This window comes from Thalassophryne amazonica, chromosome 1, assembly GCF_902500255.1.
Source record: "Thalassophryne amazonica chromosome 1, fThaAma1.1, whole genome shotgun sequence".
NCBI lineage: Eukaryota > Metazoa > Chordata > Actinopteri > Batrachoidiformes > Batrachoididae > Thalassophryne > Thalassophryne amazonica.
This window is the reverse complement of record NC_047103.1, coordinates 45,298,540-45,320,362: the sequence shown is the minus strand read 5'-3', so window position 1 is coordinate 45,320,362 and position 21,823 is coordinate 45,298,540. Positions and strand designations below refer to the sequence as shown.

General features: G+C 43.1%; 1 protein-coding gene across 2 annotated transcripts in view; it reads left to right on the top strand.

Annotated features, from left to right (window-relative positions):
• The window catches only part of vill (villin-like), a 52,970-nt gene that overhangs the window by 29,253 nt on the left and 1,894 nt on the right, over positions 1–21,823 (top strand). For both annotated transcript variants that reach the window (XM_034168936.1, XM_034168933.1), the window contains exons 8-18: positions 3,850–4,061; positions 4,135–4,213; positions 4,302–4,400; positions 6,332–6,485; positions 11,879–11,979; positions 12,088–12,225; positions 12,804–12,962; positions 13,069–13,248; positions 13,335–13,480; positions 18,397–18,541; positions 18,618–18,806. In XM_034168936.1, coding sequence (XP_034024827.1) covers positions 3,850–4,061; positions 4,135–4,213; positions 4,302–4,400; positions 6,332–6,485; positions 11,879–11,979; positions 12,088–12,225; positions 12,804–12,962; positions 13,069–13,248; positions 13,335–13,480; positions 18,397–18,541; positions 18,618–18,806 — 1,602 coding nt within the window. The remainder of the gene's footprint in view (positions 1–3,849; positions 4,062–4,134; positions 4,214–4,301; positions 4,401–6,331; positions 6,486–11,878; positions 11,980–12,087; positions 12,226–12,803; positions 12,963–13,068; positions 13,249–13,334; positions 13,481–18,396; positions 18,542–18,617; positions 18,807–21,823) is intronic.

Below are 21,823 nucleotides of genomic sequence, written 5' to 3'. Positions count from 1 at the left end.
AATCTGCAGTTTAGATAATTGGTGCGTATCCTCTGGCTTCATGGATAGATAAAGCTGGGTATCATCTGCGTAACAATGAAATTTAAGCAATACCGTCTAATAATACTGCCCAAGGGAAGCATGTATAAAGTGAATAAAATTGGTCCTAGCACAGAACCTTGTGGAACTCCATAATTAACTTTAGTCTGTGAAGAAATTCCCCATTTACATGAACAAACTGTAATCTATAGACAAATATGATTCAAACCACCGCAGCGCAATGCCTTTAATACCTATGACATGCTCTAATCTCTGTAATAAAATTTATGGTCAACAGTATCAAAAGCAGCACTGAGGTCCAACAGAACAAGCACAGAGATAAGTCCACTGTCCGAAGCCATAAGAAGATCATTTGTAACCTTCACTAATGCTGTTTCTGTACTATGATGAATTCTAAAACCTGACTGAAACTCTTCAAATAGACCATTCCTCTGCAGGTGATCAGTTAGCTGTTTTACAACTACCCTCTCAAGAATCTTTGAGAGAAAAGGAAGGTTGGAGATTGGCCTATAATTAGCTAAGATAGCTGGGTCAAGTGATGGCTTTTTAAGTAATGGTTTAATTACTGCCACCTTAAAGGCCTGTGGTACATAACCAACTAACAAAGATAGATTGATCATATTTAAGATTGAAGCATTAATAATGGTAGGACTTCCTTGAGCAGCCTGGCAGGAATGGGGTCTAATAAGCATGTTGATGGTTTGGATGAAGTAACTAATGAAAATAACTCAGACAGAACAATCGGAGAGAAAGAGTCTAACCAAATACCGGCATCACTGAAAGCAGCCAAAGATAACGATACATCTTTGGGATGGTTATGAGTAATTTTTTCTCTAATAGTCAAAATTTTGTTAGCAAAGAAAGTCATGAAGTCATTACTAGTTCAAGTTAATGGAATACTCAGCTCAATAGAGCTCTGACTCTTTGTCAGCCTGGCTACAGTGCTGAAAAGAAACCTGGGGTTGTTCTTATTTTCTTCAATTAGTGATGAGTAGAAAGATGTCCTAGCTTCACGAAGGGCTTTCTTATAGAGCAACAAACTCTTTTTCCAGGCTAAGTGAAGATCTTCTAAATTAGTGAGACGCCATTTCCTCTCCAACTTACGGGTTATCTGCTTTAAGCTACGAGTTTGTGAGTTATACCACGGAGTCAGACACTTCTGATTTTAAAGCTCTCTTTTTCAGAGGAGCTACAGCATCCAAGTTGTCTTCAATGAGGATGTAAAACTATTGACAAGATACTCTAACTCCCTTACAGAGTTTAGGTAGCCTACTCTGCTCTGTGTTGGTATATGACATTAGAGAACATAAAGAAGGAATCATATCCTTAACCTAGTTACAGCGCTTTCTGAAAGACTTCTAGTGTAATGAAACTTATTCCCCACTGCAGGGTAGTCCATCAGGGTAAATGTAAATGTTATTAAAAAATGATCAGACAAAAGGGAGTTTTCAGGGAATACTGTTAAGTCTTCTATTTCCATACCATAAGTCAGAACAAGATCTAAAATATGATTAAAGTGGTGGGTGGACTCATTTACTTTTTGAGCAAAGCCGATAGAGTCTAATAATAGATTAAATGCAGTGTTGAGGCTGTCATTCTCAGCATCTGTGTGGATGTTAAAATCGCCCACTATAATTATCTTATCTGAGCTAAGCACTAAGTCAGACAAAAGGTCTGAAATTCACAGAGAAACTCACAGTAACGGACCAGGTGGACGATAGATAATAACAAATAAACTGGTTTTTGGGACTTCCAATTGGATGGACAAGACTAAGAGACAAGCTTTCAAATGAATTAAAGCTCTGTCTAGGTTTTTGATTAATTAATAAGCTGGAATGGAAGATTGCTGCTAATCCTCCGCCCCGGCCCGTGCTACGAGCATTCTGACAGTTAGTGTGACTCGGGGGTGTTGACTCATTTAAACTAACATATTCATCCTGCTGTAACCAAGTTTCTGTTAGGCAGAATAAATCAATACGTTGATCAATTATTATATCATTTACCAACAGGGACTTAGAAGAAAGAGACCTAATGTTTAATAGACCACATTTAACTGTTTTAGTCTGTGGTGCAATTGAAGGTGCTATATTTATTTTTCTTTTTGGAATTTTTATGCTTAAATAGATTTTTGCTAGTTATTGGTGGTCTGGGAGCAGGCACCGTCTCTACGGGGATGGGGTAATAGGGGGATGGCAGGGGGAGAGAAGCTGCAGAGAGGTGTATAAGACCACAGCTCTGCCTCCTGGTCCCAACGCTAGACAGTCACAGTTTGGAGGATCCCAAAAAATTGGCCAGATTTCTAGAAATGAGAGCTGCTCCCTCTAAAGTGGGATGGATGCCGTCTCTCCTAACAAGACCAGGTTTTCCTGGGCAAATGAGGGCAAATGGCGCCTGAATGGCCAATCACCCAAGACTCGGCCAAAGTCCTCCAACAGCAGTCGCAGTGCACTTACAACAGCCGGGCCCATTAGCACCACCAGCTCGAATGTAGTGCACATGACCTCACAATAGATGTGCGGTCGAGGTGCCAAAAGCTTGCAGGGTGGACGAGGACAGTTGAAACAGTCCAGACGGGGCCGGGCGACATACCCACAATGGGCAGCCACCACAGACGTGACTGAATGATGGTGTGGGCATGATGTGGATTGCACCTGCGTGACACCAGTCCCTGTCCAAATGGGGGCCTAGTGCAACATGTATGGCGTCTGAGTGTGTTGTGTGACCCCCCTCCTCCGAGCAACACGAATGGCCATCAGATGTGTCATGTGGACCCCCTAAGCATCACAAATGGCATCCGAGTGTGTTGTGTGCTCCCCCAAGAGACACGAATGGTGACTGATTTGACCAAATGCCATCAAATGCCACACGAATGGTATCCGACTTTGCCCGATCCATTCAGGACAGCTTTGTCCCACATTCTGGGTACTCAGACAGCAGTTGGACACCAGTCATTCGCGCCTGCCCGAATATGTTCGGGTTTGGCCCATTCGGCCTGGTTTGGCCTGTTTTGCCCAACTTCATGTTATGTGTGAAGGGGCCTTCAACAATGCAAAAGTTGGTTGACGTATGTCCCTTCTGGACTACTCTATCAACATGGTGGTGCAACATGGCCTCCTCCATGAGGCAGCCTGCCCTCACAGAGATATCAAGAGCTCATTGGAAGCTTATAAAAACACATCAGTTTGTTGTTGCCAGTGAATGCTGTATTCTATTTATGCTAATATACACTGCAAAATCCTCCAGACTGTAGCTTTAATATAGAAATACTAATGCAGTGACCCCATTTCAAAATAAAGTAACAAATGTGTGAGTGCTGCGATGTATTTGGTTTAGGGAGGCATCAAACAGATTGTTGTAATTAATGCATTTTAGTTGGTGAAGAAATGAACATGAACTGTTACACTGTGTCGTCCATTCAGACTTTACATCATTAAGGAAGGAGACCCAAATTAACAACTAGGCATTGTCAAACTTGTGTTCTAAAGATCTAATAGAACCATAAGATCACAACAAAGGAAGTCATGGAGTTGGCATCTGATAGAAATGTGACATCATCCACTATTAAAAAAGAATTTCATCACTGTGACCTGAAGGGCTGTTGACCAGGGAGGAAGTCACTGATCCGAAATATACATTTAAAAAAACCTGGAAAGTTGTTTGCTTTGTTTTTTAATGGGTTTTAGTCAGGGGATTCTTGCAGTTTGCTTTGCCATCCCTCTGTGACTAAAACCACTAAACAATCATGTTCAAAATTTGTGACTAGTGTAATTTATGTATTTATTTAAATTTCCTGCCCTTCCTTCTTTGCAGGCAGTTTGTTTGACCCAGGACATTCGCGACAGGGAGAGAGGTGGCCGTGCACAGATTGGGGTGGTGGAAGGAGGAGACGAGGGGGACACACCAGAACTGATGAAAATCATGACTGCAGTGCTCGGTGAAAAACCCAGGCAGCTGAAGGAGGCCGTTCCTGATGAAAACGTGGACGAGCAGAGGATGCAGAACAGCCACATCAGGCTCTACCAGTCAGTACATGTTTATGCGTGTGCGTGGGTTTGCGTGAATGTGTATCTGACACTTTTATTCCTTGTGTTTCAGTGTTTTTGAAAATAACGGGAACTTAGTGGTCCAAGAGGTGGCCACGGAGCCTCTGACACAAGACCTGCTGCGCTCCTCGGTGAATACTGTGTAGATTTCCTACGTGTTCCTTGTCTGCTGCTGTTGGAGTAAATGAGTCCTGCCTCACATTTCATCCCCCCTACCAGGACTGTTATATTTTGGACTGTGGAGGCTGCAACATTATGGTGTGGAAAGGAAAGCAAGCCTCCAGGGATGAACGGTGCGCCGCTCTGAAGAGAGCCGAGGTGAGTGAATGAAATTAGTTCAACATTTTCAGAGGTGGGTAATCCCAGGTTCTGTAACTAAATGTCCTGCCACATATTTGATCCATCCATCCATCCATCCATCCACTAAACCAGCTGATTGTAATTAGTTCAACTCTTCGGGCAGGTAGACAAGTTAATCAGTGAAATCGCCTGTTTTTGATGCACACTAGAGGACTTTTACTCACAGAAACTGGGATTACCCACCTCAGATTATAGTTATTTTACACTGTACAAAAAGTCTGTGAAATTAACAGTGAAATCCTGTGAAATCACAACATAAAAAAATATATTAAAAGAAAAACAGTGGAGTAATGTTTAATTTACAGCACTAATGTTTAAAATGTGGAATGAAAATGAACTGTGAAATTAACATTACAAATATGTTAAAATAATCATATGCCATTGTAGAATTTACAAATAACTGTAGTTTAAACACAGAAAAACCATAAAACCAAAAACTCTACAATGCAGTTAGATTTACAGATGAGGATTTTCACAAATACAGTAAAATAATGATAATTAAGAGTTTGAAAAAAAGGTGACATGGATAAATAAACATGAAGTGACTCTTTTGCAAAGATCTTATCTTCTAAATAGATGAAATTTCAACAAGTTGACACTGTAACATTTACATATTTTATGTAAAACCATTTACATAGGAACCATTTTTGCAGAATTCTCCTGGTAACCACAGCTGGCAGAATTTTTTCCGTAAAAATAAGTTTGTTTGTTTTTTTTTACAGTCTATGTCAAGAGTGTCTTGCTGCTTATGGAAGATAGAAGAGCCTATAAGACTGGGCGGGTGGGGGGGGGGGCAAAATTAGATTGAGCTAACAAATAAACGGATACACATTTCCTTCACTGGCTGTTTTATTAGATATGCTCACCAATATGTTTTCTGATCTAAATATATAATCAGCCAATCACGTGTCAGCAACTAAATACATTAAAGCATGAAGTCGTAGTAAAAATGCATTTAGTAGACAAAACAAAAAAGGAGTAACAGTCAAAATATACCATTCATACCCAGACAGACCTCCTGTTTCACGATTCAGCCCGTTCTGGGCTCTTGTTATGATCTGGACTCGTGTGTATCAGTCTTCGATCCTCTGTCTTTAATTTTCTTACTTAGGCCGTGTGTTAGTTCCAGTCTAGTTTATCTGAGCCTTTATTTCTGTTGTTGATTTCTTTTCAGTACTTACATTTGTTCTCTGGTTAATTCTTTGTTTTTTCATGTTAGGTCTTTATTTTATTTGCACTTGGGTTTCATTCATTAGTGGTTTTGACATTTTGTTTAGATCTCGGTGGTTTTAGGTTCACCTTTGAGTTGAGTCCAATTCACTTGCTTTTGTTTACTGCACTCTCTTAACTGGTGTTCAGAGTTTGGTGTGGGTGTGTCCTGCCCCATCTGTTTGCCACACCCCCCTTCCAGGTTGTTCTCCAGCACCTGTGTCTTGTTCCCTAATTACCACTGGTTCTATTTAAGTCCTTTGTGTTTGCCACCTCACTGGCAGTTTGTTGTATTTCCACGTTCACTTACCAGCCTTCCACGAGTCTTGTTCTTCTGTCTACCCGTGTATCGACCTTGCCTTGTTTTTGACCTCACACTAGTCTCAGCCTCTGTATCCTGCGTTGCCGTGTTATAGAAACCTGCTTGTTTTTGGATGACAACCCTGCCTACTCCTTCCAGTTTTGTTTGCTTGGCTGTTTGACCACCAGTGTACTGAAGCTTTGCTTGTTTTCTTGGATAAAGCGTTTTTACTCCTAAGCCTACAATATGAGTCTTGCATTTGTGTCCAACCCTGTTTGTATCCCGCCTCGGCCCTTGCCTGACACCCTGTATGAATTACAAAATATATGAAACATGCTCCTCTCATTAACATTTTACCCTTACCCATCTTCTCTACCAGGACTTCATCAAAGCCAAGAACTACCCACCTAGTACCAATGTGGAGGTGATGAGCGAGGGAGGAGAATCAACAATGTTCAAGCATTTGTTCAAATCCTGGAGAGATAAAGATCAAACTCAGGGTCTGGGTACCACCTACAGCGTAGGAAAGATAGGTAACCTCTAAATAACCACTGCTGAAAGCCACCAGCTTTCTGTTAACACATAAATACAACCCCTGGCAATAATTATGGAATCACCGGCCTCGGAGGATGTTCATTCAGTTGTTTAATTTTGTAGAAAAAAAGCAGATCACAGACATGACACAAAACTAAAGTCATTTCAAATGGCAACTTTCTGAGGAATAAATTATGGCATCACCCTGTAAATTTTCATCCCCAAAACTAACACCTGCATCAAATCAGATCTGCTCATTAGTCTTCATCTAAAAAGGAGTGATCACACCTTGGAGAGCTGTTGCACCAAGTGGACTGACATGAATCATGGCTCCAACACGAGAGATGTCAATTGAAACAAAGGAGAGGATTATCAAACTCTTAAAGAGGGTAAATCATCACGCAATGTTGCAAAGATGTTGGTTGTTCACAGTCAGCGTGTCTAAAACTCTGGACCAAACACAAACAACATGGGAAGGTTGTTAAAGGCAAACATAATGGTAGACCAAGGAAGACATCAAAGCGTCAAGACAGAAAACTTAAAGCAATATGTCTCAAAAATCGAAAATGCACAACAAAACAAATGAGGAACGAATGGGAGGAAACTGGAGTCAACTGGAGTGACCGAACAGTAAGAAACAGCCTAAAGGAAATGGGATTTACATACAGAAAAGCTAAACGAAAGCCATCATTAACACCTAAACAGAAAACACAAGGTTACAATGGGCTAAGGAAAAGCAATCATGGACTGTGGATGACTGGATGAAAGCCATATTCAGTGATGAATCTCGAATCTGCATTGGTCAAGGTGATGATGCTGGAACTTTTGTTTGGTGCCGTTCCAATGAGATTTATAAGATGACTGCCTGAAGAGAACATGTAAATTTCCACAGTCATTGATGATATGGGGCTGCATGTCAGGTAAAGGCACTGGGGAGATGGCTGTCATTACATCATCAATATCAATAAATGCAGTTTACGTTGATATTTTGGACACTTTTCTTATCCCATCAATTGAAAGGATGTTTGGGGATGATGAAATCATTTTTCAAGATGATAATGTATCTTGCCATAGAGCAAAAACTGTGAAAACATTCCTTGCAAAAAGACACATAGGGTCAATGTCATGGCCTGCAAATAGTCCGGATCTTAATCCAATTGAAAATCTTTGGTGGAAGTTGAAGAAAATGGTCCACGACAAGGCTCCAACCTGCAAAGCTGATCTGGCAACAGCAATCAGAGAAAGTTGGAGCCAGATTGATGAAGAGTACTGTTTGTCACTCATTAAGTCCATGCCTCAGAGACTGCAAGCTGTTATAAAAGCCAGAGGTGGTGCAACAAAATACTAGTGATGTGTTGGAGCGTTCTTTTGTTTTTCATCATTCCATAATTTTTTCCTCAGAATTGATTCCATATTTTTTTCCCTCTGCTTGGTCTAAAAAAGTAACTGTTACTGACTACCACAATTTTTTTTCCTGATTTCTTATAGTGTTTCTTAAAGCCAGAAAGTTGCCATTTGAAATGACTTTAGTTTTGTGTCATGTCTGTGATCTGCTTTTTTTCTACAAAATTAAACAACTGAATGAACATCCTCCGAGGCCGGTGATTCCATAATTTTTGACAGGGGTTGTACATAGAACATCAGTGCTGCCACAGTTACTTTCATAGATACTTTATACAGTTACTTCATTAGCAGCTGCGGACAACTTGTCGGCAGCTGTTGAATGTAATTACAACCCCAGTTCCAGTGAAGTTGGGATGTTGTGCAGAATGTAAATAAAAACAGAATACAATGATTTGCAAATCCTCTTCAACCTATATGTAATTGAATACACCACAAAGACAAGATATTTAATGTTCAAACTGATAAACTTTATTGTTTTTGTGCAAAATTTGCTCATTTTGAAATGGATGCCTGCAACACATTTCAAAAAAGCTGGGACAGTGGTATGTTTACCACTTTGTTACATCACCTTTCTTTCTAACAACACTTAATAAGCGTTTGGGAACTGAGGACACTAATTGTTGAAGCTTTGTAGGTGGAATTCTTTCCCATTCTTGCTTGATGTACGACTTCAGTTGTTCAACAGTCTCTGTTGTCGTATTTTGCAGCTCATAATGTGCCACACATTTTCAATGGGTGACAGGTCTGGACTGCAGGCAGGCCAGTCTAGTACCTGCACTCTTTTACTACGAAGCCATGCTGTTGTAACACGTGCAGAATGTGGCTTGGCATTGTGTTGCTGAAATAAGCAGGGACGTCCCTGAAAAAGACGTTGCTTGGATGGCAGCATATGTTGCTCCAAAAACTGGACGTACCTTTCAGCATTGATGTGCCATCACAGATGTATAAGTTGCCCATGGCATGGGCACTAACACATCCCCATACCATCACAGATGCTGGCTTTTGAACTTTGCGCTGGTAACAATCTGGATGGTCTTTTTCCTCTTTTGTCCAGAGGACACAATGTCTATGATTTCCAAAAACAGTTTGAAACGTGGACTCATCAGACCACAGCACACTTTTCCACTTGGGACTGTCAAATTTCAAATGAGCTTGGGCCCAGAGAAGGCGGCGGTGTTTCTGTATGTTGTTGATGTATGGCTTTCGCTTTGCATGGTAGAGTTTTAACTTGCACTTGTAGATGTAGCGACAAACTGTGTTAACTGACAATGGTTTTCTGAAGTGTTCCTGAGCCTACGCAGTAAGATCCTTTACACAATGATGTTGGTTTTTAATGCAGTGCCACCTGAGGGATCGAAGGTCACGGGCATTCAGTGTTGGTTTTTGGCCTTGCCGCTTGCGTGTAGAAAGTTCTCCAGATTCTCTGAATCTTCTGATTATATTATGGACTGTAGATGATGGAATCCCTAAATTCCTTGCAATTGAACCTTGAGAAACACTGGTCTTAAACTGTTGGACTATTTTTTCACGCAGGTGTTCACAAAGTGGTGATCCTCACCCCATCATTGCTTGTAAATGGCTGAGCCTTTTGGGGATGCTCCTTTTATACCCAATCATAACACTCACCTGTTTCCAATTAGGTATTCTTTGAGCATTCATCACCTTTCTTTGAAATGTGTTGCAGGCATCCATTTCAAATGTGCAAATATTTGCACAAAAATAAAAAAGTCTATCAGTTTGAACATTAAATATCTTGTCTTTGTGGTGTATTCAATTGAATATAGGTTGAAGAGGATTTTCAAATCATTGAAATCAATCATTCAAATCGTGTGGCACTTAGAAAATGTGTGGCCATTCACACTGTCATCGTGACAACAGTCAGCAGACAATCATTGTCGAGCTGGATGTGAAATTTGCCTAAGTGCCCCACGAGTGTGGCTTGCAAAACAGCAACACACGTGAGGTGCCAAAGCATCGGCTCCCACCGCACACACAATGTGGCGTGAATGTGAATCGCGCGTGTGTTGCCCCACCCCCCCCCCCATCTGTAAACATGTGGTGCCGGGGGGGCATACTTGCCTGATATATGGATGTACAGATGGTGTGTCGGTGTGTGCGCTGGACTGACAGGGGGTGTGTCCACATTGACAGGCTGCCCCAGGTAACAATGGACCGTCAGATCATAACACGCAGTCACCCACATGAGCGCTGTTCCACATGGACACGCGCGTGGGGCCAGCTGGACACACCGAACCAGTAGATGTGGACATGATAACAGCACACTGCTTCAGTAATGTCATTTCATGACTGTACAGACGGTTCATATTGATAAGAGGGTGTTTTTTATGGTGTATGGTTTTATTTTTTTTCAATACGTCCATCTCTTTGTTGATTTCAGGCATTTTCCCGCACTGTTTACAGGCCAGCGACGGTAGCTCAGTCGTAAGGTTTCGGGCTGGCAATCAATAAAGTGCAGGTATGAATCCTGTGGGTGGCATGTATTTTTTTTTTTTTTTGTATTCCACAGCAGTGGTGCGATGTGGTTCCACAGGTACCAGCTGGTTTTTATTTTTCATTACGTGGTGTGTCCATAAAGTAATGGTCCTTTTAAAACTATATGGATTTCATTCATATGTTTTTACATCAGACATGCTTGAACCCTCATGCGCATGCGTGAGTTTTTCCACGCCTGTCGGTGACGTCATTCGCCTGTGAGCACACCTTGTGGAAGGAGTGGTCCCGCCCCCTCGTCGGATTTTCGTTGTCTGGAAATGGTGGAATGAAAAGGATTTTTTTTCCATCAGAATTTTTTCAGAAGCTGTTAGAGACTGGCACCTGGAAACCATTCGAAAAATTTATCTGGCTTTTGGTGAAAATTTATGGGCTTCACAGAGAATAAGGACTTTAACTACAGCTTTAAGGACCCCTTTAAGGACTGCTTTAAGGACGGTCGGTGCGCCGCGCTCCGAGCTGCGACGTCGCGGCACAAACCACTGGATCATTTCTAAGCTGATGGCTCTGTGGATACGAGACCGTCGTGTGCTCTTTCTCTGGTTATCACAAGAGCTGGACATCAGCCATTTTCTGGCAGATTTCACTTTTAACAAGAGATTTTGTCATGGAAAGCCGCGCGGAGGCTTCGCGCGTCACGACAGATTCGCTGATGAAGCGAGACAAAGGAACACCTCCATTTTGGAGTGTTAGAGGACAAGTTGGGACATGTCCAGCTCTCCACAAGTTCTCTTATACTCACTCGACTGGTAAGCACTGAAAGCCGAGATAGGCATGTCCAAACTTGTCCAAACTGTAGTTAAAGTCCTTATTCTCCGTGAAGCCCGTAAGATTTTCACCGAAAGCCAGATAAATTTTTCGAATGGTTTCTAGGTGCCAGTCTCTAACAGCTTCTGAAACATTCTGATGGAAAAAAGTCCTTTTCATTCCGCCATTTCCAGACAATGAAAATCCGACGAGGGGGCGGGACCACTCCTTCCACAAGGCGTGCTCACAGGTGAATGACGTCACCGACAGGCGTGGAAAAACTCACGCATGTGCACGAGGGTTCAAGCATGTCTGACGTAAAAACATATGAATGAAATCCATATAGTTTTTGAAAAAAATAAAAAGGACTGTTACTTTATGGACAGACCTCGTATTCCACAGCAGCGGTGCGATGTGGTTACACATGCTCCAGTTGCTTGCACTCTGTTTGTGCACGAGTGTGCACGACACCTTTGCTGCAGGATCGTACACACCTGCCCATCGGCGCAATGTTTTCATGGTTCGCTAATTCGCACTGTTTCGCCGTAATTCAACCAAAGTTGCACGATGTGTGAAGGGGCCCTTATTAGTTAAAAGTTATTGGCAGTTGCTAATAAAGTAATTAAAAAGTAACTTTTCAAAATAACTGCTGCAACACTGTAAGAACATATGTACCTGACACTACTCATTGTTGGTGCAGCCTTAAGTGATAATTCTTAATGATCACCAGCTAAGGTCAGCCAGGAGACGTTTGATGTGAAGGAGCTCTATGCACACCCTGAAATGGCAGCACGGCATCGCATGGTGGACGACGCCTCTGGGAATGTTCAGGTGAAAAGACAAATATAGACTCATCGCGTATTTCTGATCAATGGTAAGGTTGCTCCAGTGTCCAAATGAGAAAAAAACACAGATTTCTGTTACTATGTGTCTCGTCAGGTGTGGCGCATTGAGAAACTGGAGCTAGCAGAAGTTGATCCAAATACTTACGGAGAGTTCTATGGAGGCGACTGCTACTTGGTGCTCTACGAATGTCAGAAATCTTCCCGGCAGCAATATGTACTCTACATGTGGCAGGTCAGTGCAATAAAAATGTTTTAGCAGGTTACGGTGTCTTAGCAGTTTGTCTGTTATTTTTGTTTAGTTTTTGTCAGTAGGGTATCTCAAAATATCATGAGTGGAATTCAGTGAAATTTAGTGTAATGGAAGTTTGGGTCAAGGAAGAGTTGATTACATTTTGGTGCTGATCCAGATTAAAGGGAGGATCTTGACTTTGATTGTTGATGTTTGATTATTTTGTTTTTATCTTTGATCCTGATTAAAAGGGGCAAATCTCTTAAAGGGGCGAGAGAGAGAGAGGCAGACAACTGATCAGTTTCAGAAAAGTTTAGCAATCAGGTTATAACATCAGAATCAAAATAAATCATAAGGACCAAATATTTGCAGCCATGATCAAAGCTCTGTGATCTGGATAAAAGGTTAATGATGATGATGAGCAATCAAAAAACAAAGATCAGGAGCAATTTCACAGATTAGCTATCACAAAAAAGGTAAGCAACAAGGATCAGTGGTCAGTCAGGGCATGAGCCCAGATCCAAGGCAAATCATGACAAAGCCTGTGTCTGTCTGTGAACAGTTTCTTGGTTGTATTTCAGGGACGTCATGCCACTCAGGATGAGATCACAGCTTGTGCCTACCAGGCTGTTAATGTTGACGATAAGCATAACGGTGCTGCGGTCCAGGTCAGGGTCATCATGGGAAAGGAGCCTCGTCACTTCCTCGCTATCTTTAAAGGCAAACTTATCATCTATGAGGTGTGAATTTGTGGCAACAGTAATTAAATAAATAAATTTTTAAAAACAACAAATGTTTACGAAAAGGTCCAATGAATGTATATGTGTAATGTGTGCATACACGTAGGGTGGCACAGGCCGACCAGGAGCGGTCAACCCAGCCACCGGTGCGAAACTCTTCCAGGTGAGAGGGACTAACGAGATGAACACAAAGGCCACTGAGGTGCCAGCAAGAGCATCGTCTCTAAACACCAATGACGTGTTCGTCCTGAAGACTGAGCGCACGTGCTTTCTGTGGTATGGAAAGGTACATGCGCTGCACGGACGTAGGGTTACCAATGAACATGTGCAGTTATGTTTGCGTGTGCCCTACGTGACTGTCTGTGCTTCCAGGGCTGCAGCGGGGATGAGAGGGTAATGGGAAAAGCAATCGCTGATGTGGTATCCAAGCAAGACAAGCATGTGGTGATGGAGAGCCAGGAGCCAGCTGAATTCTGGGTAGCGCTGGATGGAAAGGCGCCCTACGCTAGTGACAAACGGTAAGTAGCTTTCTTTTGGTTGCTTCAGATGTTTATGAATTTGAACAGGAACATAGCCAGGTATTTCTTTGTGTGTGTGTGTGGGGGGGGGGAATGTCCATTAGATGTCACCATCATAGTGTTTTGAGCGTCATGAAACACTGAATCCTTTTCTGAAGGAGCTGCTTCATTTAGTGTTCACAATGGAAACTCCACTGAACTTGTAGTTTAATTTAATGTCACTTAATTAAATGAGGATTTGTTTTCACAAAGAACTGTTTCATTGCTGCTATGGCGCAAAATGTTTAACAGTATTTAATATGCTAAAAAAATTCTAAATAACTCATATTAAGAAGTAAGTACAAGTAAAATGTTATCTATTCTCCTTTTAAAAATACGAGGTCTATTAGAAAAGAAACCGACAGTTTTATTTTTTAAAAAAGCTATATGGATTTGAATACCGTGTGATTACATTAGCCAAGCTTGAACCCTCGTGCGCATGCGTGAGTTTTTTCACGCCTGTCGGTGACGTCATTCGCCTGTGAGCACGCCTTGTGGAAGGAGTGGTCCAGCCCCCTCGTCGGATTTTGATTGTCTGCACCCACGACAGGAAAAACACCTCCGTGTTGATAACCATTTGTAAAATCCAGGCGGCTTTTGGTGGCTTTCAGTTGAGTGAGTATCTGAGAAATTGTTTAACAGCAGGCCATGTTCCAACTTGTCCTTAAGGCTTCCAACGGAGGTGTTTTTCCTGTGGTGTGCGCGCCGCGCTGGCTGCGAGCCGACGTGCCAATCCGTCCACACGTCTTTCATTAAAAAAATCTCCTTTAACAGTGGAATGTCCGGATAAACTGCTGATTCCGACCTCTTCTGAAAGTTCTCTGTTCTCTCACGACGTCCTGGGTCAACAGAGGCTTAAATTTGGAGGTTTTCAGCTTGAAACAGGATGACGACGTCGCCTCGGAGCGCTGCACGACGTCCTGCTCCGTGGGAAGTCCTTACAGCGATAGAAACAATCCAAAATCTCTCATCAGCCGTTAAAATTTACACCGAAAACCAGCTGAATTTCTCGAATGGTGTCCACTCGGATGTGCCTCACAGTTTTTAAAAAATTTTTGATGAAGCACAGCGCCAGTCTCTCAGCAACTTCTCAGACAAAGGAATTCCGATGAGGGGGCTGGACCACTCCTTCCACAAGGCGTGCTCACAGGCGAATGACGTCACCGACAGGCGTGAAAAAACTCTCGCATGCCCACGAGGGTTCAAGCTTGGCTGATGTAATCACACGTGATTTTAAATCCATATGGTTTTTAAAAAAAATAATAAGGTCAGATACTTTTCTCACAGACCTCGTACTGTACATTTTTTAGGTGATAGAATCCCATTATGTTTGTCTTCTACATTACATTACATGTTATAAGACAATCAAGCTGTATTTAAGATTGAAAAATTAATTCATTCATTAGTCAGTGTTATGTAACACCTACGTAAATAGAGCCAGCCTTGTTATTTGATTTGTGGCTTGTATGTCACGTGATATTGATCATTCGTCCCATTTGCCATTGTGTTCCATTTACCGTGCAATTTTGGTTCGTTACGTTTTGTACCATTGCACTCTTCGACCACCGTGCACTCACACTAGTGGTGACGGCGCTTAGCTTAAAAACAAACATGGTGGGGTTTGTTTTTGTGACAGACAACGATTTGAACGAGCTTACTGACGGTCCGCTGTAAGCCGTCTGGAGGCATTTGCAGTACTCGCTGGGACGTCTGTAGCTGAAGTAGAAACACTGTTGGATGAAAACCTCAACAAATTTCTGTCAGGATTTTTCGGTGGACTGAGGAAAGCAGATGGCAGTCTGTACACGAAGAAGTCAATGCATGGTATCAGGTACAGACTACATCATCATTTTAAGACAATGAAAGATGTTGATATTACCAAAGCTGATAAGTTTCATTGTTTGGATTGGATTGCTATTTAAAGTTCATGTTGTATTGTTTGGAACCTCTTGACCTTAAAGGATGTCTGACATACACCAAAATGTAAGTCCTTTTTCTGTAGTTTAGAAATGAATAAAATATCAAATGACAAGGATCTGTTTTAGGTGTTATATAAAACAAATAATGAATGTTTTTTTTTTCATTCGTACAATGGAAAGAATATTTTATTCTGTGAAAAGTGAAATGTTCCATTCAACTCGGATGTTCCTCATTGAATGGTTGAATAGTGTGGCTCATCCCACACTTCCCTATCCTCAGCCAAGTCCTTTCTTCCTGGGGGATCCCAAGGTGTTCCCAAGACAGCTGGGAAATCTAATCTCTCCAGCGTGTCCTGGATCTTCCCCGGGGCCTCCTCCCAGTTGGATGTGTCCGGAAGAACTCATTAGGGAGACAACCAGCGAGCATCCTCACCAGATGCCAGTGTAACAAAAGCCAGCAGGAGTCGCTGTGCATAAGTAGTTAGTAAACCTCACTCCCCAACAGCTAAAAGGATTCGCTGGCTACAAAGCCAAAGCCCTGGGTTTTAGCCTTCTGGTTAGAGAGTCCACCTCCCATGCCAGGGAGCATGAGTTTGCATCCCGAGGGGAGCAAGTGGGAGGAGCCAAAGAACACAACATAACACAGATTACAGCCGCTACACCTGAACCACCTCAACTGGCTCCTTTCAATGCAAAGAAGTAGTAGCTCTACTCCAAGTCCCTCCCGTATAATCAAGCTTCTCACCCTGTTCAGGAGTTTAAGCAGCAGCATTGAACTGAACAATGGTAGCCTCAGCTTTACCCGGCACTCAGTGCTTTTTTTGGTTCTTGCTTTTGAGAGATGCTTGTTGTTTTGTTGCATGCACTTCTATTCCTACTGTTCTAGGCTGCGATGTGACACTGAAATTTCCCCATTGAGGGATGAATAAACGCTTTTCTTATCTTATCTTATCTTAAGCCCAGATACCTGAAAGAGGAATATCATTTCTGCTGCTTGTATCCGCAATCTTATTCTTTCACTCATTGCCCAAAGCTCATGACCACAGGTAAGGATAGGAGCATAAATCACCTGGAAAATTGCAAAGCCCCTCGTCTTCCGACTCAACTACTTCTTCACCACGATGGTCTGGTACAATGTCCATAAAATTTCAGACGCTGCCCCAATCTGTCTATCGATCTCTCGCTCCAATTTACCCTTCAGATTTGGAGGTGCTGATTCTCATCCCGCCTGCTTCACACTCAGCCTCAAACCTGCTCTATGTGCATCGGAGGTCACTGCCTGATGAAACCAACAGAACCACATCATCTGCAAAAAGCAGAGATGCAACTCTGTGGTCACCAAACTGGACACCCTCTGGTCCCTGACTGTACTTTGCAATCCTGTCCATGAACATCACAAGTAGGATTGGTGACAAGGGGAAAAGCTCAAATATCTGCAAGGGACTCTGAGTAGAGCTCCTGCTTCTGTGCATCAAAAGAAGCCAGTTGAGGTATTTTGCGCGTCTGGTGAGGATGTCCCCTGCTCGTCTTACACTTTGTTTAGTGCACTATCTTTCATTGCCTTCTCAACTTTCACTCTGATATGTACTTACACTTTTGCACTATCGCGCGTTGGTTTATCTGTATATGTCAAGATGATGCTCATCATGCTGAAGTCTCGTTTAAACTGTAAAGACAGTATTTACTGTTATGCTGAAGTCCCCTTTCTAACTATAGCTTGTGCTTGATCGGCACAAGCGATTCTTCCCTTGTAAAGCCCCATTTACACATAGATGGTAAACTCTCCCGGAAGCGTCCCCGCAGAGATTTTGCCCCCTCTGGGCCGTTTTAGGGATCACACGCCGTAGTTAACGCCGGTGCACGGGGGCGTGGTTTGGTTCCGGCTTCACCGGGAATCGTCGAAAAAATTATTCAACATGTCGAATAATTCCGGGAGCACTCCCGGAGAAGTGGCCTGACGACGGAGACAACACGAACAACGGCGTTTGATACTTTTTAATCGCTGTGTCATCCCGCCCCTTCCTGTAGTCCCACAGTTTACACCGCCATAATTGGTGGCCAGCGTTGTATCCCTAACCAACGGCGTGTAAAACGACGATAGAGCCCACATCGGCGTCCTCAAAGGCGTTTTAACCGGCCACAGAGGCAGACAAAACGGCGGCCCTAGCGGACAGTACGCTGTTCTAAACGCCACCTCCCGGTTAACGGCGTTCCAAACGGCCGATAGGCAGCAGTCAGTATAAAAACGCTAGCGCGCTGCATGCAGGTCTCTCACTCACGGCCAGCTCCAGATATTTTTGCAGAGAAGCTCCAGTATACCTCCTAAAATAAAATTGGCAGCGGCAAGGACTTACCAAGAGGTCCGGTTCAGAAGCATAGGGTAGTCCTGTTGTGCAGACGAGCAACACGTTGAGGAGGGAAAAAAGGAGAAAAAGGAAAAGGCTGAGAGATGAGCTCCCTGTCACTCCCTGACCCGCACTGACAGCTGCTTCAGCCTATTATACTCTGGGGGCGGGTGCCTATAAGCAAAGGTTCCTGGAGTAACGCAGGATTTGCCTGGATAAATCTAGCGGTACACAGGGCATTATCGGCGGCAGCAGAACACCGCCATTCTTACGCGTGTCTTAACCTGCGATTGTAAAGGATAGAACTGAGTATTAACCCCCGTTGCCTGACGTGTGCCGGATGCTACGGCGTCAAAACTCCGCTTTATTCGGCGGATTTAGCGGCGTTTTATCAGCGTATTTGTGGCTAGTACGGCGCTCAAAACACCCGTGAAATGCTCCGCCCCTTTCCACCACGAAAACAGCCGGAACTACCGCGAACTTCGGTCTACGTACTATCCGCGGACAAAACCGTCTATGTGTAACCTGGGCTTAAGTCACTTTGGATGAAAGAATGCATGTAAAAAATGAATGAAGTTGTAAAATAATAGTGTAAATTTGTGTGCCATTTCAGACTGGAAAGGGAGGAGCCTCCTCACAGCCCCCGGTTGTTTGAATGCTCCAATCAGACAGGCCGGTTTCGGATGACTGAGGTTGATGACTTCGCCCAGAGTGACCTTGATGAGGAGGATGTTATGCTGCTGGACACCTGGGAGGAGGTAAGAGGGCAAGAAGACAGAACTTTTGTTGTTCTCCACTGAATTTACAAAAAGCCCTTTCTCCACTTTGCCTCAGATTTTCTTGTGGATTGGAAACTCAGCCAATGAATATGAGAAAAAGGAGACATGGAACAGCACAAAGGAATACCTGAGAACCCACCCTGCAGGCCGGGACCCTGACACGCCCATCATCATTGTCAAGCAAGGCTGTGAGCCGCTCACGTTCACTGGCTGGTTCAATGCGTGGGATCCTCATAAGTGGAGAGTGAGTTTCTCGGTTGTCTGGAAGGTCAATGGGCGGCACTGTGCAATCACGCTGCATGATCACAGCATCACCAATCACCTATAGAGGGTATGCACGTGACGTACTCAAACCCAGTCCCCCCTAAAAATCAGTCCACCCTGCCTTCATTGTGCATGCGTCATCAGCTGCGGTTCATGGATTAACACCTCATTTCTGCTTCAAACTGCACTCCAGTCATCATCTAGCTCAGCGACAGATATCTGAAGCTTTTGTACAACAATCATTTCCACATAAATTCAGCATTATTTCATAATAAAAGATGGGGTAAGTGATCAGAGAAGGTCCTTAATCCACTAGTTGCTCCCGGTGTGTAGTGAGCGCCTGGTGAAGGGCTTTGAGCGTCTGATGCAGATGGAAAAGTGCTATATAAATGCAGTCCATTCAGAGCGCGACAGCTACAGGAGCTGCTAGCTGATGCGTTCACTGTGCATCTGTTTTTGTCATCTGATGGTTAGTAATCCCATTAATCCATTTGATTGCTTTGGATGAAGAGACTTTGTCTCAGACGAGCTGCTGACCTCCAAAATGATGCATGTGCAGTGAAGGCAGGGCAGACTGATTTTTAGGGGGGCCATTCGGTCTGCGACACCAGAAGCCAGCAGTACACTGACATGGTTAACAAAGCAACGGCAGCTGTGTTCAATCGCCCATAAACTGGGTTGTCAGCTCTCACAAGGAGGACAACAGGACAGTCCACATTGTGAGGACAGGAATCTAACAAATCAAACAGAAAAAAAAAAATCACAAATCAAACGGCTTTAATACTGTTTTAAGGCTGTTGTAGCTCCAGTTTTATTAATGATTGTTGAAGCCAAACTAGCGCTGAACGCTGGTAAAAGCACAAAGTCCCGCATTTGTGACAAAACAATGGCAATCATTAAAAAAAATACTTTGGTATGAAAAGTATTTAACGTGTGCAGTACATCTAGAAAGTATTCACAGCGCTTCACTTTTTTCACATTTTATGGCCCCTTCACACGTGCGAAGTTTGGACGAAGTGCACACTTAGTGTGCATGACGCGGGAATCGTGTGCAAACGTGTCATGTCGTCCCTGCCTCCAATGTCTTGTACACCTGTTGCTACAACTATTTCCACACACAAGCACCTGAAAGACAAAGTGTACGCTGTGTGAACCCATCACACCGTCTTGCGGCAGGTGCCGGCCAAATTCCAGGTGACATGCATGAACATCTAACACCGCTCGCATGGCACTTAGAAAATGTGTGGCCAGTCGCACTCTTGGCACGACAAAAGACTGCAGACAATCACTGTCATACTGCTGTGAAAGTTGTCTCAGTTCCCCACGAGTGCGACTTTGCAAACACACACACTGACACGTGGGTATGCGCTCCACTCATGGGAGGCATGGCTTCCGACAGAAGCGGCTGTGGTGATCTGTCATTCTGGACATTCCAGCTACATAAGACCTACTGTTTGGACAGTTATGGACTAACAACTGTCCACTGTGAGGCGTGTGTGTGTGTGATTGCTGTATTTATGTGAACATAAATAAAAACATATATCGCCATGGTGGCAACAAGCTACCGCAAGCGAGCGTGCACACGGAGCCTACAGAACACGCACGTGGCGGATTGGGCGCACCTGACCAGTAGATGTGGACATGATCAGAGCACACTGCTTCTCATTCATGTCATTTCATGACTGTATGTCTGTGACCATGGGTCCTCACCAGAGGAACAGACGGATCATATTTGTATTGCTCGCTTGATAAATGCAGTGTTTTGATATGATGTGGGATTTACATTTTTTTTGTAATACTTCCATATCTTTCCTGATATGAGGCAGCTTCCCATAGATTTTAAAGAACAGCTTTATAACTCAGTGGTAAACTCTCTGGCTAGGAGTCAGAGGTTTTGAAAGTTGCAAGTTCGTGTCCTGGGTGGTGTGTTTTTTTTGTTGTTGTTGTTGTTGTTTTCCCACATAAGCAGCGTGATGTGGTCCCACAGGTACCGGCTGGTTTTTATTTTTTTTTATTATGCAGTTTGCCTTTTAACATCAGAGCTGCTCCAACTTTAGAGTCATTTAAATCTGAAGACATATCCTTTTGCTTTGGCTTTTAATACAACGTAAGCTGTTTGTGTCTGGTTTTATTTTTGTCTTTTGTTTATTTAGATCTTAATTTCTCAGCTTTTGTAACTTTTTTGATATTGCTTTTTAACATGTGAAGCACTTTGGGCAGCTGGTGCTGTTGAAAATGTGCTATATAAAAAACTGACATTGACATTATTCCACATAAGTGGTGCAATGTTGTTCCACACGTACCAGCTGGTTTTTATTTCTTTCACATAAGCAGCGCCATGTGCTGCACCTGGCACTGTTCCTGCTCAACAGACACTGGCGCGTGCACGAACTCGGTGCGAGAGTTAGTGCCCATCGACGCAATGTTTTGTACGCTAATTTCAAACTGTTTTGCACTGTTTCACCTTTTTTGTCCAAATGCCATCCAAACTTCGCACTATGTGTGAAGGGGCCATATGTCACAGCCTTATTCCAAAATGGACAGAATTTACTTTTTTCCTTCAAACTTCTACACACAATACCCCATTATGACAATGTGAAAAATGTTTTTAAGAGAATGTTGCAAATTTATTAAAAGTAAAAACACTAAGAACTCACATAATTATTCACAGCCTTCGCCATGAAGCTCAAAATTGAGCTCAGGTGATCCTGTTTCCACTGATCATCCTTGAGATGATTGTACAGCTTAATTGGAGTCCACGTGGGGTAAATTCAGTTGATTGGACATGATTTGGAAAGGCACACACCTGTCTACATATAAGGTCCCACAGTTGACAGTGCATGTCAGAGCACAAACCAAGCATGAAGTCAAAGGAATTGTCTGTAGTCCTCTGAGACAGGATTGTCTGGAGGCACAAATCTGGAGAAGGGTACAGAAACATTTCTGCTGCTTTGAAGGTCCCAATGAGCACAGTGGCCTCCATCATCCATAAATGGA